Source organism: Oncorhynchus tshawytscha, linkage group LG05 (genome assembly GCF_018296145.1).
Source record: "Oncorhynchus tshawytscha isolate Ot180627B linkage group LG05, Otsh_v2.0, whole genome shotgun sequence".
Lineage (NCBI taxonomy): Eukaryota > Metazoa > Chordata > Actinopteri > Salmoniformes > Salmonidae > Oncorhynchus > Oncorhynchus tshawytscha.
The window spans coordinates 43579552-43600932 of NC_056433.1; the positions used below are offsets into that span (position 1 = coordinate 43579552).

General features: G+C 41.7%; 1 protein-coding gene across 4 annotated transcripts; it reads right to left on the minus strand.

The window, feature by feature from the left end:
• Positions 1 to 1104: 1104 nt before the first annotated feature.
• Positions 1105 to 18957, minus strand: LOC112250621 (thromboxane A2 receptor-like). Of its 4 annotated transcripts, XR_006083425.1 has the most exons (4): positions 17948 to 18957; positions 10501 to 11381; positions 6185 to 6997; positions 5173 to 6011 (listed from the first exon to the last, which is right to left on the minus strand). XR_006083425.1 is itself a non-coding variant. In XM_024420923.2 (3 exons), exons 2-3 carry the CDS (start codon positions 11287 to 11289, stop codon positions 1370 to 1372), a joined length of 1116 nt encoding a protein of 371 aa, XP_024276691.1. In that variant the 5' UTR covers positions 11290 to 11381; positions 17948 to 18941; the 3' UTR covers positions 1105 to 1369. The 4 variants fall into 4 exon arrangements, 3 of the variants coding, with proteins under 3 accessions (XP_024276691.1, XP_024276690.1, XP_042177859.1); XM_024420923.2 differs by lacking the exons at positions 5173 to 6011; positions 6185 to 6997 and adding an exon at positions 1105 to 1696 and having other exon boundaries at positions 17948 to 18941; XM_024420922.2 differs by having other exon boundaries at positions 5173 to 6997.
• Between the last annotated feature and the right edge of the window lie 2424 nt (positions 18958 to 21381).

The window sequence follows — 21381 nt, forward strand, 5'->3', positions numbered from 1 at the left end:
AGACATGAAGGTCAGTCAATACGGAAAATGTCATAAACTTTCAAGTTTCTTCAAGTGCAGTCACTTGAAACTGGCTCTCATGAGGACCGCCACAGGAATGGAAGACCTAGAGTTACCTCTGCTACAGCGGATAAGTCCATTAGAGTTACCAGCCTCAGAAATTGCAGCCCAAGTAAATGCTTCGCATAGTTCAAATCAAATTTCATTGGTCCCATACACATGGCTAGCAGATGTTCATGCGAGTGTAGTGAAATGCTGGTGCTTCTAGTTCCCGACAGTGCAGTAATATATAACAATTCCACAACAACTACCTAATACACAATCCAACGGGATGGAATAAGAATATGTACATATAAATATATGTCTTCAAGTAACAGACAACATCTCAACATCAACTGTTCAGAGGAGACTGTGAATCAGGCCTTCATGGTCAAATTGCTGCAAAGAAACCACTACTAAAGGACACCAATAATAAAGAAGAGACTTGCTTGAGCCAAGAAACACAAGCAATTAGACATTAGACCAGTGGAAATGTGTCTTTTGGTCTGGAGTCCAAATTTGAGATTTTTGGTTCCAACCGTCGTGTCTTTGTGAGAAGCGATGTGGGTGAACGGATTATCTCTGCATGTGTATTTCCCATCTTAAAGCATGGAGGAGGAGGTGTTATGGTGTGGGGGTGCTTTGCTGGTGACACTTATTTATTTAGAATTCAAGGCACACGTAACCAGCATGGCTACCACAGCATTCTGCAGCAATATGCCATCCCATCTGGTTTGGGCTTAGTGGGACTATACTTTGTTTTTCAACAGAACACCTCCAGGCTGTGTAAGGACTATTTTACCAAGAAGGAAAGTGATGGAGTGCTGCATCAGATGACCTGGTCTCCACAATCCCCCAACCTCAACCCAATTGATAGGGTTTGGGATGAGTCGGACTGCAGAGTGAAGGAAAAGCAGCCAACAAGTGCTCAGCATATGTGGGAACTCCTTCAAGACTGTTGGAAAAGAGAGAATGCCAACATTGTGCAAAGCTGTCAAGGCAAAGCTTGACTACTTTGAAGAATCTCAAATATATTTTGATTTGTTTAACACTTTGGTTACATGATTCCATATGTGTTTTTTCATAGTTTTGATGTCTTCACTATTCTACAATATGGAAAATTTTACAAATAAAAGGAAAACCCTTGAATGAGTAGGCGTTCAAAAACTTTTGACCGGTCGTGTATGTAAACTATTTTTAAACTCCGTTGTCTGTATTCTGTTTCTAAATGTTGTCTATCACTAACAGCACTATATCACCAAGTAAAATAAAGTTGATTCTGAAACAACTTCACCGACGAAGGTAAACACCAATGCACAACAGGAACCAGTCAAGGCGGTGAAGGTGGAGCCACATTAAACGACTGGGGTTTGCCTTCCTCTTTGACCGACACACCCCCATCGCCTCCCCCTAGCGGGTCGCTGCCCACGGAGGCACGGGTCAGCCGGCAGACGGTACCAACAAAGGAGGGGTACAGGGTCCTGATGGAGCCCCGGGACCAGTCCCAGCGGGGGTAGAGGCGCTTGAGGACAGCACGGCGAAACAGGATGTACACCCAGGGGTCCAGGATTTGGTTCCAGGTGGCGAAGCGAATGAAGAGCAGCAGGTAGTGGATCCGGAGTGGGCTCCCCGAAAACACAGTCTTTGTAATAAACACCTGTGGAGTGTAAGGGGAAGGAGGGAGGAATGGGTGGAGGAGAGAGAGGTAGATAGAGAGACAAAGAAAAATAAAGTAATAGGGAAAGAAATAGGACAGAGAGAAAGACAGAAAAGGATGAGAGATGGATATACATAAAGAAAAGGACAGAATAAGGAGAGAGAAGGAAAGACAAACCATTTACAGACAGACAATGAGAAGGGGGAAAAATAAAAACAGATAGAAGGACAGAGGAAGTGAGAGGAAGAGTGAGAGTTGTCATCAGTCATTTGAACACACAAGTGCAGCAGCTTCGGCCTTCACACAAACACACATACAAACAGATGTCTGAGACCAGGACTCGGTCCACCCAGGGAGTACATTGCTGGGCTAATTTGGGCAGGGCCTCTGAGGCACTGGCCCAAGCATCCACAGAGCAATCATTCTCCCATATAGGCATGCCTCTAGCCTTATTGCTAGTCCCATTAGCGCCAGGGCAACAACACTCTCTTTTGGGAGCAGCTAGATATGCTAACAAGCGCTACTCCTCAGGCATAACATATGCACTTGTGTTCGGCAAATAATCTAACGCAATTGTAGGATCTTAATTTGAGCCGGTTTGCTACAGCAGGAAAATAATCCTGCAGCAACAGAAAATAGGAATTTTGTGTACTACAAATAATGGACATTTTTTTGTATGGGTTGATACATTTTTTGCAAATCAAGTCTGTCATTTTAAAGTGGAAATCACAAACTTTAGAATCCTTTTAAAACCTTGAATACACTACAAGTTGACATTTTTTAGCAACAAAAGAGTGATACAATTAAAAATCCTACATCTGTATGTCAAAAATACTAACAGACCCAAAGTGACTTAGTGTCTCAGAACTGCAGCTAACAGCCAGTAAGTCAATGCGGTCGGAGGAGTCATGCCCATAGGGGGCACAAGGGCATGTGATGTAATTTTAAAGAAAATATATACACTGCGTTTCAAAAGTTTGGGGTCACTTAGAAATGACCTTGTTTTTGAAAGAAAAGCACATTTTTTGCCCATTAAAATAACATCAAATTGATCAGAAAGAGTGTAGACATTTAATGTTGTAAATGACTATTATAGCTGGAAACGTCTGATTTTTAATGGAATATCTACATAGGCGTACAGAGGCCCATTATCAGCAACCATCCCTCCTGTGTTCCAATGGCATGTTGTGTTAGCTAATCCAAGTGTATCATTTTAAAAAGGCTAATTGATCATTGGAAAACCCTTTTGCAATTATGTTAGCACAGCTGAAAACTGTTGTCCTGATTAAAAGAATCAATACAACTGGCCTTCTTTAGACTAGTTGAGTATCTGGAGCATCAGCATTTGTGGGTTCGATTACAGGCTCAAAAAGGCTAGAAACAAATAATTTTCTTCTGAAATTCAGTCTATTCTTGTTCTGAGAAATGAAGGCTATTCCATGCGAGAAATTACCAAGAAACTGAAGATCTGGTACAACGCTGTGTACTACTCCCTTCACAGAACAGCGCAAACTGGCACTAACCAGAATAGAAAGGGAAGTGGGAGGCCCTGGTGCACAACTGAGCAAGAGTGTCTATTTTGAGAAACAGACTTCTCACAAGTACTCAACTGGCAGATTCATTAAATAGTACCCGCAAAACACCAGCATGAATGGCAGTGTAGGGTCTGGGTGTTTCAGCAATGGGGCGGAGGTGAAATGCCCCTTCAGCAGGCGGAAGGTCTCATCAGCTGCAGGATTCCACGCCAACTTTCGAGGACCACCTCTGAGGAGAGGGGTGAGAGGAGAAGCGATGGAGCTGAAGTTCCTGATGAAGCGGCAGTAAAAGTTGGCAAACCCCAAAAACCGTTGTAGTCCCTTTATGGTGGTTGGGTCAGGAGTTAGTTATTAGGCAGCCTGCCACCTCCGAGAACCCCCAACCACCCAGTAACTTTTTCCCTATTAGTGGTGAATTTGCACAGCCTACTCCGGCTTCCCGAGAACCACGCTTACCTCCTCCGGAGCGATACTCTGGGGATCCTGGTACCTGCTGGGGTTCTGTCTCAGTGCTCTCTTATTTTTGAGCCAAAGTCATCTTTGTTTCCTTCGGACCGATAATGTCGGGAAGGGTGTTCTCCTGGGCTACGGCAGTTTGGCAGAAACAATCCGACATTTGTCATCATCTGGAGGATTTCATGGCAGAGGTGAGGAAGGTGTTCGATTCTCCGGTATCCGGGAGAGAGGTGGCCCAAAAACGTATTGAATTACCTCAAGACTCCCGTAGTGTGGCAGACTACTTTGTTGACTTTCGCACGTTGGGCGCCGAGAGTGCCTGGAATCCTGAGTCTCTTTTCGATACCTTTCTTCACGGATTATCCTAGGTGGTAAAAGATGAGCTAGATGCTCGGGAAATACTGGTGGACCTCAATTCCCTCACCATTAGACTTGATGGACATCTAAGGGAACGCAGGAGCGAGAAGAGGTCTGGCCTAGGTCACACATTCATCCACAGTGGCTCGCTCACCTTCGAAGGAATCCGGAAGTCCCCGAAGGCTGTTTTTTAGAGAGGATCCGAAGCCACCCGAGCTCGCTCGAGAATCATTGGCAACGGATGAGCCAGATACTCCCTTTCTGGGATATGTCATCATTGAGGGAAATGTCCAGATGGATCCTGGAAAAGTGAAAGCAGTGGTGGATTGGCTTCAACCTACGTCCAGGGTGCAGTTGCAACATTTCCTGGATTTTGTTAACTTCTACCGCGGTTTCATTCGGGGTTACAGCAACCTGGCGGCCCCCCTCTCTGCACTCACCTCTCCCAATGTACCATTCACATGGTCTCCAGCTGTCGACAGAGCCTTTGTGGACCTGAAGCATTGGTTCACCATAGCACCCATCCAGATCCGTCACGTCAATTTGCGTTGTGGTAGAGGTTGATGCTTCCGATGTCGGAGTGGGGGCCATCCTGTCCTAGTGATCTGCCCAGGACCAAAAGCTTCATTGCCTAACCACGATCACTCTTGCCGTTTGGATTGTTGAATAAATATCAAGACTCAAACCATCGGTGTCTGCATCTGGGTTTTGCCTGGTGCCCTTATACCTTTCAGATGCCGATCAAATTGTTAGCACTCCGCAGGTCTAGCTTGGTAAAAGAAATTAGGCCCCATGCAGCTGTTTAATGGCGGCCGGAACCAACTGGAGGGGGAAGAGACTTCTGTAGTCAGTACACAGAAGAAGACCCCCATCCTTGACCATGAAGATGCAGTGGTGGAAAAAGTCATGAGTAAAAGTAAAGATACCTTAATAGAAAATAACTGAAGTAAAAGTGAAGTTCACCCAGTAAAATACTATTTGAGTAAAAGTCTAAAATTATTTGGTTTTTAAATATACTAGTAAAAGTAAAATGTAAAAAAGCTCAAATATACTTAAGATAAAAAGTAAAAGTATAAATTATTTCATATTCTTTATATTAAGCAAAGCAGAAAACCGCTTTTTCTAGTTTTTTAAATTTACAGATTGGGCACACTTCAACACTCCAACACTCAGATATAATTTACAAACGAAGCACGTGTTTAGTGAGTCTGCCAGATCAGAGGCTGTAGGGATGACCAGGGATGTTCTCTTAATAAGTATGTGAATTAGACCACATTTCCTAACCTGCTAAGCATTCAAAATGTAATGACTACTTTTGGGTGTCAGTGAAAATTTATGGAGTAAAAAGTTCATTATTTTCTTTAGAAATGTAGTGATGTAAACGTTGTCAAATACCCCCAAAAACTGACTTAAGTAGTACTTTTACTTAAGGACTTTACACCACTGCGAAAAAGAAGCCAGCCAATGCAGGGGAGTCGGATGGGCGGATTAAACCTTGTTGGAGAGCCTCCTGGATGTGCTCCTTCAAAGACTTGATTTCAGCCACCGACTGGGTAGATGCGGCTGTGCAGAGGCGCAGAGTCTGTAAGCAGGTTGATGGCTCAGTCCCAGGGGCAAAGAGGAGGGAGACAGGTGGCGCGAGTCTTGGAGAAAACCTCCCAGAGATCCTGGTAAACCTCTGGGATGTCGGCCTGGAGGAAAACCACAGGATTCTCAACCTACGTGAACCACAAGGTAAGGAAAATCAGGTCTTCCGGCATCTGGGTACCCAGGCCGTAATCTCCATCCTCGGCCAGGACATGGTGGGGTCGTGGCGTTTAGCCACGGGAGGCTGACTTTGTGTACGGGTGCCTGGATAATGAGGAAGGTGATGCTTTCTTGAATCTGGGCTCCCACGGTGATGGTGAGTAGTGCTGTGATGTGTGTGACTGTGCCAGATCCCAGTAGTTGGTTATCTAGTGCTTGAACTGAAAACGGAGAGGAGAGGGGGTATGATGTTCAGGGAGGAGGCAAGGGCCTGGTCAATAAAATTCCCTGTGGCTCCGGAGTCAAATAAAGCTGTGGAAACAACACGAGGGACAGACAGCTATTGAAATAGGTACTAAGAAAGGTTTGTTGGAGAGTGAAGATGAATACTCACACCCTGATCTACCCCATGAGACGGATGATCATTGGACCGTCCCTCTGCTTTAGTGACTCTCGGGTTAGAACTTAGTGGACACAGTTGAAGCTGTCCCTCCTGGACACAATAGGGACATCGCCCCAGTTGTCTTCGACAGCATCACTCAGCCGTGGAGATACGCGTAGCCCCTACCTCCATTGGTTCAGGCTCTGACTCAGATCAGTCAACAAAGGAGGGATATAAGCGATGGGAGTGCTGACGCTCCCGAAGGAGGTTATCCAGACAGATGGCCGTTGCGATGAGTGCGTCCAATGAGAGAGTGTCATCTCGGCATGCCAGCTACGTCTGGACCTCCTCACTCAAACCTCTTCTGAATAAGATGCGGAGCACCAGCACATTCCATCCGCTGGATGCTGCCACAGTATGAAAGGTGAGTGCGTACTCCGCAGCAGTCTGGTCCCCCTGTCGTGGTTCAAGTAGGTGCTCAGTGATGGGAGCTCCCGTTTGATGAGCAAAATAGAGGGAGCACTGGGGGAGGAAGGCACAGCATTTGGATGGAGTCCCGTCATATTTGTCTGGAAGGGACAAACGGGCATCGCTGACCTGGGCAGACTGCTGAATGGGCTGGGGTGCTGGTTCGCTGGGTGAACTCATGGTAGAGGATCCGCCGCTCGTTGGGAGTGACTCCCTTGGGGAAGAATCTAGACGTTGAAGAACTCCGTTCCCAGGTGCGCCAGCTGATCGTGGTGTTGACGAAGTAGGTATCCCTGTTCGCCGACCATTTGGGAGACATCTCGGTTGGCTGCCGTTTCCATTCTGTGAGGCAATATTCTGTAACGTAGATGCAGATGAGTCAGGAAGCAAGTGCAGTTAATGAGTTTAATGATGAAGAACATTGAACAATACAAAACAAGAAAATAAAGAAAAGCCCATCTTTTGATTGTGGCATGAATGATTCAGGCATTTGGATGATCAGGTTCGAGATGAGGTCCGGACAGTCCCAATAGCCCAAACCAATGTGGGGTGAGTGAAGACAGGGGTGCTATAAAAAAAAAAATCTTTGCCTCAGTCTTGACTCCTGGCACAGGATGTAAACCCAGGGGTCACATATCTGATTGAAGGTGGCTGGAGTGGCGATTTCCTATGAAAAGCCACTTGCGCAGGAGAGATCTGTCCATAACACAACAAAAATCAGATGTCCAAACGTTTTTGGGTGAAGTTCCCATGTATTGCGCATATAAAATTTAAATAGCTCCAAAACACATTCCTGTAGAAAAGGTGCAGCGAGATGCATTCTATAAGCTACATCTGTGATACGGTAAGAACTGTATGTGCTCTCCCTTCCCGGTCACCTGTGCTGCTACACCCCCCCCCACACACACACACACACACACACACACACACACGACCCATGACCAACATATAGTACCCTCTAGTGTACAAAGCAAGTTAAAATAACCCTTGACAGACAATGTGACCAGTTTCAGGAAACTATGCTGCGGGTCACTACTTCACAGGACAGCCATTTGAACGTGAACTTTTTTTAATCAAAATATATTTTTGGCAGAAATGCCTTCTCGAACATGTGAACTTTCCCGTGCCTTATTAACAAACTTGTATGGCATCTGTAAATACGAATAAAATTGTTAAAATTACGGGTCTAGTTGGTTAAGCCACAGAAAAAGACAGCAACCTTCCTGCTAGCAATGATTGGCTAATATAATGAGTGGGCTGGACATGCTGAGAGATCCATTTGGATACGTCTGCCATATAGCACACTTCTGTCTATTTGAGCTGGTCAGTATGTCTAGTTAATCCTAACATGAAAACAGCCAAACCAGCTCTGCTAGGGCTGAGTAAAATGGTCATAGTTTGGGTGGGGCTAAAGCTTACGATGATTCTTATGGCATTGCACACAGTCAGTGTGAACCAGAGTGACTTGACAACAACGGTGGGCAAAGCAAGCTGTACAAGCAAAACAGAAACGACACAGGACGTCTTATATAATGAAAGGGGTTGCAGTCTGCTGTGAAGCATTCATCCATGTACCGAGTAAGGGTCCAGCTACAGTTTCAAATATTATACATTTCTAATTTCGTCAGAAAGTTGTTTTCATTGCAAGTTGAAGCTTACTGTTAGCTAGCTAGCTGATGTTACATGGCTGGCTCGCTAGCTAACATTACGTGTATGATCTGTGTGTACAGTCACAGCCAAAAGTTGAGAATGACAGAAATATTAATTTTCAAAGTCTGCTGCCTCAGTTTGTATGATGGCAATTTGCACATACTCCAGAATATTATGAAGAGTGATCAGATGAATTGAAATTCATTTGCCATGCAAATGAAATGAATCCCCCAAAAAACACTTCCACTGCATTTCAGCCATGCCACAAAAGGACCAGCTGACATGTCAGTGATTCTCTCGTTAACGCAAGTGTGAGTGTTGACGAGGACAAGGCTGGAGATCACTCTGTCATGCGGATTGAGTTCAAATAACAGACTGGAAGCTTCAAAAGGAGGGTGGTGCTTGGAATCATTGTTCTTCCTCTGTCAAACATGGTTACCTGCAAGGAAACACGTGCCGTCATCATTGCTTTGCAAAAAAAGGGCAAGGATATTGCTGCCATTAAGATTGCACCTAAATCAACCATTTATCGGATCATCAAGAACTTCAAGGAGAACGGTTCAATTGTTGTGAAGAAGGTTTCAGGGCACCCAAGAAAGTCCAGCAAGCACCAGGACCGTCTCCTAAAGTGGATTCAGCTGCGGGATCGGGGCACCACCAGTACAGAGCTTGCTCAGGAATGGCAGCAGGCAGGTGTGAGTGCATCTGCACGCACAGCGAAGACTTTTGGAGGATGACCTGGTGTCAAGAAGGGCAACAAAAGAAGCCACTTCTCTCCAGGAAAAACATCAGGGACAGGCTGATATTCTACAAAAGGTACAGGGATTGGACTGCTGAGGACTGGGGTAAAGTCATTTTCTCTGATGAATCCCCTTTCTGATTGTTTGGAGCATCCGGAAAAAGATTGTCCGGAGAAGACAAGGTGAGCGCTACCATCAGTCCTGTGTCATGCCAACAGTAAAGCATCCTGAGACCATTCATGTGTGGGGTGACAAGGTACAGAAACGGCAGGCAGGCTCAGGGCAGGCGGAATGGTGAAAACTAGAAAACTGGAACTAGAAACCGACAGGAGCAAGGGAAAAGCGCTGGTAGTCTTGACAAATAAAAATGAACTGGCAACAGACAAACAGAGAACACAGGTATAAATACAATGGGGAAGATGGGCAACACCTGGAGGGGGGTGGAGACGAGCACAAAGACAGGTGAAACAGATTAGGATGTGACACTAACTCAGTTGCCAGAGAGGAAAGATTCCGCTCAGGGATTAAACCATGAGCCAATGGTGACTTTAAAACAGTTAGAGAGTTTAATGTGATATGAGAAAACTTAGGATGGATCAATAACAATGTAGTTACTCCACAATATTAACCTACATGATAGAGTGAAAGAAGGAAGCATGTATAGAATAAAAATATTTAAAAACATTCATCTGTTTGCAATAAGTCATTAAAGTAAATCTACAAAGCATTATGTTTGGGGCAAATCCAACATGACACATCACTTCATAATTTCAAGCATGGTGGTGGCTGCATCATGTTATGGGTATGCTTGTAGAATAAAGGATAAGGACTAGGATAAAAATAAATGAAATAGAGCTAATTAGAGGCAAAATCCCCCCAAAAAACTGATTCAGTCTGTTTTCCAACAGATACTGGGTTGACAAATTCAACTTTCAGCAGGACAATAACCTAAAACACAAGGCCAAATATACACTGGAGTTGTTTACCAAGACATCATTAAATGTTCCTGAGTGGAGTAGTTAGTTGACTGAAGTCAGCTTGAAAATCTATAGCAAAACTTGAAAATGGCTGTCTAGCAATGATCAACAACCAACTTAACAGAGCTTGAAGAATTTTTTAAAAGAATAAATATTGAACAATCCAGGTCTGCAACACTCTTAGAGCCTTACCCAGAAGTACTCACAGCAGTAATCGCTGCCAAAGGGGTGTGAATACTTATGTAAATTAGATATCTGTATTTCATTTTCAATACATTTTCAAACATTTCTAAAAACATGTTTTCACTTTGTCATTAAGGTGTATTGTGTGTAGATGGGTGAGAAAAATTACCAATTTTATTCATTTTGAATTCAGGCTGTAACAAAACAAAATGTGAAATAAATCAAGGTATATTAATACTTTCTGAAGGCCCTGTATGTACTTTTTATTGTGTGTGCATGTGTTGACAGAGTGCCATAGGCCGCCACTTACCAGCAGGGGGCACCAGCAGATGGAAGCGATCATCATGATCCAGATTAGCTGCACCATCATCTCCACCTCGTAGTCGCGGCGCCGCTGCCTAGCGTCCTGGCTGCAGCACACCTTGACCAGGGTCACCACGCTTATTGTATTGAGCAGGAAGGACACAGCGATGGACAGCAGCCCTACCAGTGAGAAAAGCAGGCAAAAGGCCATGTCGCTTGCCTCTGAGCTAATTTTAAAGAAGCACCAGGAGCCCGGTATCTGCATGTGGTAGCTCCCAACACCAACCAGGGGCAGCAGTGAGATGCACCCCGCCCCTGCCCATACCAGCAGCACTATGGACACTGCCCGCGACTTGGTCATCATGCTGGTCGAGCGGGCGAACGGCCGATTAATGCCCACGAAACGCTCCATGGCCATGGTGGCTCCCAGCAGAAGCGGGCACAGGCCGTAGAAGACCATAGACATGCCCATGAAGTTGCAGAAGTGGCAGTGCGGGTCCAGGAGGCGCCAGTTGAACTGGGTGAAGTGGAAGGAGACCACGATGGAGCCAGTGACCAGGAGGCCCATGAAGTCGGTAAACACCAGGCCGCAGAGGAAGATGAGGAAGGAGGAGCGCGACCGGCTTTGCGTGCGTAGGAAGGACTTCAGGAGGACCACGAAGGCGATGAGGTTGAAGGTGAGGCCCAGTGCACTAAACACTGATGAGAAGTAGGCGGAAGCAATGGTGTGGGTGTAGTTGAAGGGGGGACTGTTGATGGAAAAGCACAGTGGGGTCGACTCGTTAGAGTGGTTCATGGTGGCTGGAGGAGGTTTGGCTATTCCCAACACACTTCAGAAGAGGAGGAACTAGTCCATTTTGAAGATTTCCATTGTCTTTTTTCTTCACCCTGACAAATGAGAAGACAGAATTTTGGCTTAGTCAGAAATGTGTAGATAAAGTTTATGAAATTTCAGTTTACCTCAAGAGGACAGAATCATAAACGGTATACACTTCCATTCAGCAGAGACTATATAATATGTTGTAGCTGAATTGTTGTGGCTGAGTAATTATTCCAAAACTGGAATAATTACACTCGACTGACCTCGAAAACTACTTACAGCTTTCAAACATCTAGTTTCTGATGAAAAACATGGAAACTGTCTGGGAATTGCCAGAGACCTCACGATACAATATTATCATGATACTTAGGTGTATTGTGATTTTGTGATGTATTGTGATTCTACATGTATTTATGATACGATACTGCAATTGTATTGCAATTTGATGTTCCAAACTTATTGCTTACTACATGTCTAATGCAGAGAGACAAGAGAGAGCATGAGAACATTTGTTTTGGCTTGGGGGGGCAAAGGTGGGTAAGGATGGGAGTGTGGGACAAGCTTGGCTTGGGGGTGGGGCAAGGGGGAGTAAAGGTGGGAGGTGGGAATAAGCTTGGCTTGGGTGGGGTAAAGGGGGGAGAACAGGGAGGTGGTGGAGAGGGATGGATTTGGTTCGGGAGAGAGAATAAAGGACTTAAATGTATAATTATATATTTTTTTATGTCTTGTAAACCCATTGTAAAATGAATATGAGTTCTGGACATATTAGGAAAGGATGTTGAATCATTAGTATTCCTTGTTTGTTATTAGAACTAAGATTTAATGGTGGTTATTGGTGAGAAAGGAGAGGGGCTGTCTGGGGGATTGGGATGGGGTGACTGGGAGGGCATCAAACACTTCTCTGAGGTGTGCGTGGGGCCTACACAAATCCCATTTCAGTCTCTCAGAGGACCAACTCACCCAAAGTAGACCCCCACCATCCACTATACTTTACAAAACAACCACAGTACTTAAGTGGCAGTCCTTCTTCAAACGTACAGTACCGGTCAAAAGTTTGGACACACCTATTCATTCAAGGGTTTTTCTATATTTTTCTTATTTTCTACATTGCAGAATAATAGTGAAGACATCAAAACTATGAAATAACATATGGAATCATGTAGTAATATATATATTAGATTCTTCAAATTTGCCACCCTTTGCCTTGATGACAGCCTTGTACATTTTTGGCATTCTTTCAACCAGCTTCACCTGGATTGCTTTTCCAACCGTCTTGAAGGAGTTCCCACATATGCTGAGCACTTGATGGCTGCTTTTACTTCACTCTGCAGTCCAACTCATCCCAAACCATCTCAATTGGGTTGAGGTCAGGTGATTGTGGAGACCTGGTCATCTGATGCAGCACTCCATCACTCGCCTTCTTGGTCAAATAACCCTTACACAGGCTGGAGGTGTGGTGGGTCATTGTCCTGTTGAAAAACAAATGATAGTCCCACTAAGCACAAACCAGGTGGGATGGCGTATCACTGCAGAATGCTGTGGTAGCCATGCTGGTTATCATTGACAGTGTTACAAGCAAAGCACATCATCACACGTCCTCCTCCATGCTTCACGGTGGGAACCACACATGTGGAGATCATCCGTTCACCTACTCTGCATCTCACAAAGACATGGTGGTTGGAACCAAAAATCATACATTTTGACTCGTCAGACCAAAAGGACAGATTTACACCGGTTTAATGTCCATTGCTCGTGTTTCTTGGCCCAAGCAAGTTGCTGAAAATAAATGCAGTTGATAGTGAGAGGACATTTTTTTTGCAGAGTTTATAAGTTTGTTTTGTTTTTGGAATTAAAAAAAAAAGATTTACATTTTTTTTTAATTTAACCTTTATTTAACCAGGAAGGCCAGTTGAGAACAAGTTCTTGTTTACAACTGCGACCTGGCCAAGTTAAAGCAAAGCAGTGCAACAAAAAACAACAGAGTTACACATAAACAAACTTAGTCAATAACACAAAAGAAAAGAAAAATCTATGTACAGTGTGTGCAAATGTAGAAGAGTAGGGAGGTAGGCAATAAATAGACCATAGAGGCAAAATAATTACAATTTAGCATTAATACTGGAGTGATAGATGTGTAGCTGATGCTTAAAGTTACAGAGGGAGATATAAGACTCCAGCTTCCTTGATTTTTGCAATTCATTCCAGTCATTGGCATATTTATATATTATCAAAAAAGGTAAATGATTTGGTAAGAGGAAGTGTAAAAAAAAAATCAATGACAGAATTAAAAAGTAATTTTGGACTGACCAGTGTAGATAGTTTCAAATACATGCAACTTAAGTTACATATCATAAAATATCGATTTGAAATGTTTTGGCCATCAGAGCAACCTTGAGGGAATCTTATTTGAGTCAGAAAATGATGTTCATATGATAAGGAAGATATACAAAACCTTGTAGAGAGCATATCCAACTGACTGTCTCTTAGAAAAATATATAAACTATTGGAACCAAGATGAGGGAAAGGTGGAGCATAACTAAAGAAATTACAGTTAACACAAATGTAGGCTTAATCCAGTATAAGATCATGTACATAATGTATTATACAAGAAACAAAACTAAGTAAATTAGTTTTGATCAGTCATAGAAATAAAAGTGCTGAAAACATGTCGTCTAAATTTACTATTAAAAATAAGATGGAGAATAAGCTATAGGATGAAAAATACAGGCAGGCATATAGCCGACTACCACTAGCTGACGCTACATATATATTTTTTAAATTGAAATATGTAACTGTATCAATCCCCCCCACTACTGAAAAAAATTCCATAGCCTGGTGGAACCAGCCTGATTGCTACATTCACACTTTTATTAAACAGAGTGATCAGGCTGTTGCCGCCTGGCTTATCTTAACATGCGGACACTGTTTAAACTTCAGACCCCTTACAAAAAAAGATTGTCGTTTTGAAACTGCAGTAAAAGAGCACTAACTGCAGTTGACTGTGATACTTTGAATGCAGTAATTGCAGAATAACTGGAGTGTACTGCAGTTGAACTTCAGTTATACTGCACTCTATCTACAGTTACACTGCAATAAAAAAAATGTTATTTTGGAGGCAGTATTTGCAGTATAATGCAGTTATACTGCACTTTAACTATCATGGTTCCTCCTGGCACCAGGGGGTGGCAGAGACCACCCTAGGGGCTTTTATTGGACTCAGATGTGTCTTATTATTTCATGATTGTTTCCCTGTTAAAAGAGTTGCGTTTTCTGTTTTCCTATGTAGCAGAAGCTTGAATTGTTTACCGTGTGCGGTCGTTTCCTGAGTGAGTTTAAGACGTTTTATTTTTTCCCCAACTGTACTGTGATCCTGCGGCTACAGTTTCTCAGTAAAGTATTGTGTTTATCTTTAACCACGGATTCTTCGTCTGGTCTTTTCTCTACACCTTGGTCCAACCTTACCACGTCACACTAACTGCAGTTATATTGGATTCTGACTGCAATCTTTTATCATATTGGGATAATCTATCCCAAACCACTAATTCATATGATTAACAGTGTTAGTGTTAAATAACACTATGTAAAAACAAATGTTTAATGTTGCAGTTATAAAAAGGTTGGTAGCAACATAATGAAAATCGTTGTCATGATTTTTATTTTTAGGGTGGATTATCCCTTTAATCAAGCCTTACTAGACAACTATAATTTATGGTTGATCGAGACTTTAACCCCATGGATTCCATAGTGTGGGAGCTAGTGAACACACAAACATAACTGTCATAGCCTGTAGTATCTCTTGGCAGGAAATGCAGCTATGTTAACGTTATGTCAAAATGTACTTAATGATGTCCTTAATTAAAACTGACTTTTCAGAGGTCAGTTTACTCGTCATTCACTATTGCCATCAAACAAAATGGAAATGACAAAGCCTACTGGTAAAATTAGAGACTATCATGGGGACATACGGGAGGCGCAAATAGTGAATGCTAACAGAATTTGAGGATGGTGTTATACCACCCCAGGAAACACATATGCACTATCAAATTCTACCCTTTAAACATATTTTGGCTTGGACCTGAAATATCCAAAATGGGAAAAAAAGGAAACAGATTCTCCAAATGACATCCTAGAATGCTATCACTGAGGAACTTGTTCTAAATGCAATGAAGGTATGAACCCAAATCACTGCGGCCAGAACGTCATATGCTCTAGTAGATCATATAAATAAGAAAACGTATCAGAGAAGTTCACCAATCAAATATTGAACACAGAGAGAGAGAGAAGGGTTCAGCTCAATATTAGTGGCTTAGTAGATAGCTGTGGTTGCTGAGATGTAGTTATTGATTTTGTTTACTATGCGAGACCCTTCCAGCTATGGCTTGACCTCCAGTCTTTCTGGGACCAGGATGCAAACCGGTATCAGGTATCGCCTGTATTCCTTGAAGGAATGGCATGCATTATGAGGGAGATGTTGCAACCAGGCTCCAGTCTTCCCAGTCTACCTCCATGATTTGACTACACCGTCACGAGAGTAATTACACTGAAGCACTCAGCCACTATCATAATGCTCATTTCTGTACTCATTCAATTTTGTTTTCCAACTAATGAGAGTCGATTACCACTGGATAAATGCACCAAAGAGAGAGAGGACAGGAAATTACAGACGACAACTAGTATTACAACAATTATTAATTACAACAGGAATAATAGTGTATGTATGGATTGTGCCATTTTTAATGCATGCCTTAGTTGCAGTCCACCTCTAAAAGGCCTAAATTACAATATTATGCTTTTCCTTTTAAGATCATGAGGTCAGGAAAAGCTTAATCATGGCGCTATCATCTAATGTAGTCAGTCTCCAATTTCCTTGCAATTTCTAGTAGTTAGGAAAGCAGCATCTTTCCATAATAACAAAAATGTTTTTTTTTTAAATCACATTTTGAATATGAAATCTGATATTATTGTCTGCCAGATGCCCTCTCATCGGTGTTAACAATCAGTCTCTACATCTACTAGAAAATACTATCAAATGCTCAACAGTTTTAGAGAATAGGCAGCAGGATAAGTAAGCCATCATTGTAAATAAGAATGTGGTCTTAACTGACTTGCCTAGTTCAATGTTTTTTTTTTTTTTAAGAAAACAAATCAATTGGCAACAAGGTGCGCTGTGTTCAGTCAACAGTTTTATGACATGTGAATTTAGATTTGAGTTTTATGTAAGAGCTTTCAAATTGTTTAAATGAGAACCGCAAGAGCTTTCAAATTGTTTAAATGAGAACCGTTTACGGTAATGTATAGTTTTATAAGTCTGGCTGTGGTCAATTTACAGTAGCCTAACCAGTTTAAAATAGCCTATAGGGCCTACTGCATCGTTGTCACATGACCTGGGGGTCTGCCCTATATTCTCTCAGTCCAATTTTCACTCAGTACCCACAGAACCAATTTCAATCAAATTGGCACAAATGTTTATTGTTATAAGGTAGAAAAATCTGGATTATTTTCAGCATCCATGAATATGTAAGCGTATGGGACCTACTGAATATGTTCAATCATTATGACCATGACCTTTTGTCAATATTACAGCAGAATTGCATTTTCTTGCTTTCTCTTAGCAGTTTTTTTCAAAGTACAAAAATGATGTTACAATAAACATACATCTGATCTGTTATTGATGATCCTTATTTATTGATTCAAGCAACAGTGAATCAAGTTACCAAAAGATCTGTTGACTTCAAGGATGTGAAAAATATTTTTTTCCCCTCCCTAAACAGGGTTACAATCTGTTTTTCCTCTCATTTGGCTTGCTAACGCCTGGTTTAGAAGATAGAACTGAGGGAACACAAGGCTGAGTAAAGATGGGGCTGAGGGAACATAGCTTGAGGGAAATACTGAGTTAACTTAGAGCTGAGGGAACATGGGGCTGAGGAAACATACATGCCAGCTAGCATAACGTTCTGAGATCCATATGTTTCTTAGAGCTTGGTGAGAGCGTGGTTGTCCTATGGTTATTTTGCATACTATACTTCCCACAATGTTCTGGGAATTGCTTGCCATGGAACATTCTCAACACATTGAAACTTGACAAAATAAATGTTATTTTCTTCGCATTTCATTACTTTAACAGAACGTTTACTAAAAGTATATATTTTTCTGTATTTTTCATCCTGTATTTTATCCAAATATTCAGAATAACCATCATATCAAAGTAAATTTGGAGTCATGAAATGATATGGCGTGTGTTACAAATGTGCTAGCTGGGATGGTCCCATGGGCAGTTCTACCCTTATTGTTTTAGGCTAAACTCTGGATTGCTAGACAGCTTGACACAATTAATTCGAAAATACAATTCCATCACGAGGCTGTAAGAACAGCAATACGCAAACAAAACATCTATAGTAGACTCAAATAAAAAAAGACATTATCATGTCTTAGTGAAATTGCTTACAATACCATTTAATGTAGACTAGGCACAAGCAAAACAACTTACAGTATTGTCCACTGGAAGAAGATACAGCCCATAGGCTCCGTAAATATATTAAAGAGACATAACTGTGAAATTTTGAATAGTCTAGAACTAGAATAGCCTACAATGACCTGTTAATTTCGGTTTCAAAAAACGTAACATGTAACCTACCTTTCCACAGCAGAGCGTCGCTGTCAAACACAAGTCATCAGGCGAAGTTGACGGCACCTCATCTAATCGATTCCTCGAGTCCTTGCCCGCCGTCAAGATTCGGAATTGACTCCTCGACTCCTAAGATTCAGTATTTTTTGCAACGGAGGAAACTATTTCCCTTGTATATTTCAAAAACAAAACTCTCACAGCAAAGAGAGCGAGCTAGCGATAGATAGAGATGCAAACAGTCGGAACCGTGCATCGGTAATCATAAAATGTAGGATATAGGAATGTCTTGTCTTGCAATGTAGGGACAATCAATGAGTGGGCTGAGCTAGTCTACACACAACAGACCGAAGATCAAACACTAGCGAAGAGGAGCAGGCAGATAGACAGTCAGTGCCGTTCGCATAGGCTATATCTTGGTTAGATACACATTACAAAGCCTAAAATATAATTTTGGTCAATTTACTAGGCAATCACTATGGTGTACGGTTAAGGTATTATTCGTTGTGCCAGTGAATTTAAATTTAACATCGCCAAATGTATCAGTTGAATTAGGCCTAAATTTGCAATAAAATGTGTTTTCTATAGTTTAGGCTATTTAATTCAACCCTGTTTTATGGCATAGGTGAGGGCTCTCCAATTCTGTTCCTGGATAGCTACCTTCCTATAGGTTTTGCTCCAACCCCACTTTTAACTAACCTGATTCAGTTTATCATCCAGCTAATTAATTAATCAGATGCCCTAGATTAGGGTTGGAGAACCTAACGAATGGTAGCTCTGCCATGGATGGATCACTAAAATAATCAGCATGATCACACTTCAATTTAAATGCACTGAACAAAAAGATAGTTTGGAAAAACGAACTCATCTTGTGTGAATCGTCCTCTGGAATAACGCATATCCTTGGATAATAATTACAAATCCAACGTCTCTAGTAACACCCATCCAAATAGGGCTATAACCAATGGTTTAAAGTACTTAGGTAAAAATACTTTCAAGCACGTTTTTTGGGGTATCTGTACAGTACGTTACTATTTATATTTTTGACAACTTTTACTTCACTACATTCCTTAAAAGTATGTACAGATACCCCCCAAAACTACTTATGTGCTCGTTTACACCGCTGCGGCTTGCCTTAATCACGGTGTGTCTCGTATGAATTCCACGGTGTCCCCAAGAGAGTGCGTGTGGTTATGATGTCATAATAGTCGTAGGCCTACGTTAGGTAACGGACCTCACGAGAGACACCTGTATATGAAAACATACATAATTGATAGAATTATGCAAAATGCCTCTAAAGTTCCCGGAAGAAAATGGGATTGGCTCTGGCAAACATCCAAATATTCTCAGAGCAAAGTTTTAAAGTAGACAGCAGTGAGAGATGCAAAATCGATGATTGAATCGTTGAAAGGTCTTGGAGATAAAGTGAGAATAGAATTGTGTGTTTACAGCTGTGAAATGTGACTCACTGGAAAGTGATTTTCAGAAAAAAGTCCTAAGTGCTTTTTGCTTTACACTCCATTAGACCATAGCACCATAGAGGCCCAAGTCAAAACAACTTCCCACACATTGGTCACTGATGACCATGAGTATCACAATAAGTGTGAAATATTTTGGTTATAAAACAGATGCACACACTCACAAACACAGTTATGAAACCAATAACTAGCCTACTGATTTTGAAGTGGTAGTGAGATATAGTGTGCTCTCTAAACTACCTAACACCTCCCCAACAAAAATAAAAACTACTTCAATCACCAATATCTATTTTTCCAGAATGTTCCTTTTCCCCCTCCATAAAACACTGAGCTGCAAAACTATGAAACTTGGCTACAAAAACATCAACTCTGAGATAAAGCCCGTCTAAAAACCAGAAACCAGTCAAAACCCCAACCATCAACTTCATTGCTCTGCATTCAGGTAATTTATTCCTGTGAAAATTACAACCTGGCTTCGTAACCACTAGGCTAGTGTGAGATTCAGCTGATGTTTTTTTGGTCAACAGAAATGTTTGGTATATCCACACCCACAAAGGTAGTCAATTGTCAATTAATTGATTGCAGCTGGTAGTCATTAGATACTGCAGGACAATCACCTTAATTGGCTGCACCTGTCCCTTTATCAACCAGGCTTAGCACCTGTCTCGTTATCAACCAGGCTTAGCACTTGGACAAGGTTGCTGCTGCCCCCTGGGAAAGTTGAGTGTGGAATTGGTAGTGAGCTGAAGTGCATCGTCTTAACTACCTAACCTATTCCACACACTCACTGTACATATTTAGCAGACAGTCTTGTCCAGAGTGACTTACAGGAGAAATTAGGGTTAAGTACCTTGCTCAAGAGCACATCAAGAGATTTTTCACCTAGTCAGCTCATATGCAAATTAGGTTTTTGGTTACTGTGTGTTAACAACATTGAAATGTTTTACCTATAAAAACCAAGTTACATCATTTTAAATGAACTTGCTTCTCACAGAGAAAGCTAAATATACTAAATATCCTAAACATGTATTCAATGTATTGACAACATTAACATGAGAGAAATGTGAACACTATGGGGATGTTGACCTTAGGATGATAAAAGGGGCAACTACAGAATGAACATGAGCCAAGTGATAACTGAGCAATAGCTTTCAACCAATGGAAGATTAAAACAACATTTTTTAAAAACTAAATCAACCCATTGCATAACTATTGCCTTTTTGAGTGAACTTTGGGAATGGTGCCCTGTGGAAGTCCTTTGTTCAAAACATGTTGAATGCATGCACTGAAACAATCAGAAAACACAAAAACAACATTACTATACTGAAAACAATCGCTGAATTTTTTATTATTATTTTGGCATCATCAAAGGTAGACTCAACAGCTAATGGGCAGGTTTGGCTTTTTAAAAATGGGTTCAGCTGTTACAAAGTTGCCTTGATGTTGCTATGCTTCTCACTCAAGCTGGCATTCTACATTTTTCAGCTAGGTAATAATATTTCTGCCTTGTATAAATGCTATATAAACAAACAATGTAGCTAGCAGAAACTGGGACTTAGGCCTACTAAATGTACCTTTAAATGTGTGGCCAACTGTTCCAATAGAGCCATAGTATGCAAGATTCTTCTTCAGCCAAGTCTTAACACAATTGATTCAAGCTAATCAAATAAATATGATATTCAATCTAGACTGGGGACTTCATCATTAAGAGACAGTTGTCTGCTTCCTGACTCAGGTGTATAAGGCTTGGGTGGAAGAAAAGCAACATACAATTGGGTTATGCCTAATATGGCAATTCATATTATTTTTCCAAAATGAGTTATTGTTAACTTAAATCTCAAATCTATGCATGCAAGAAGCCTTGACCTGGTGCACATATATGTATCTGTCCTCAGTTTGATTGAAGGCCTCAATCTGTACTTTTGCCTTGTAACTGATTGCTTCTGGAAAGAAAAAGAAACAACACAT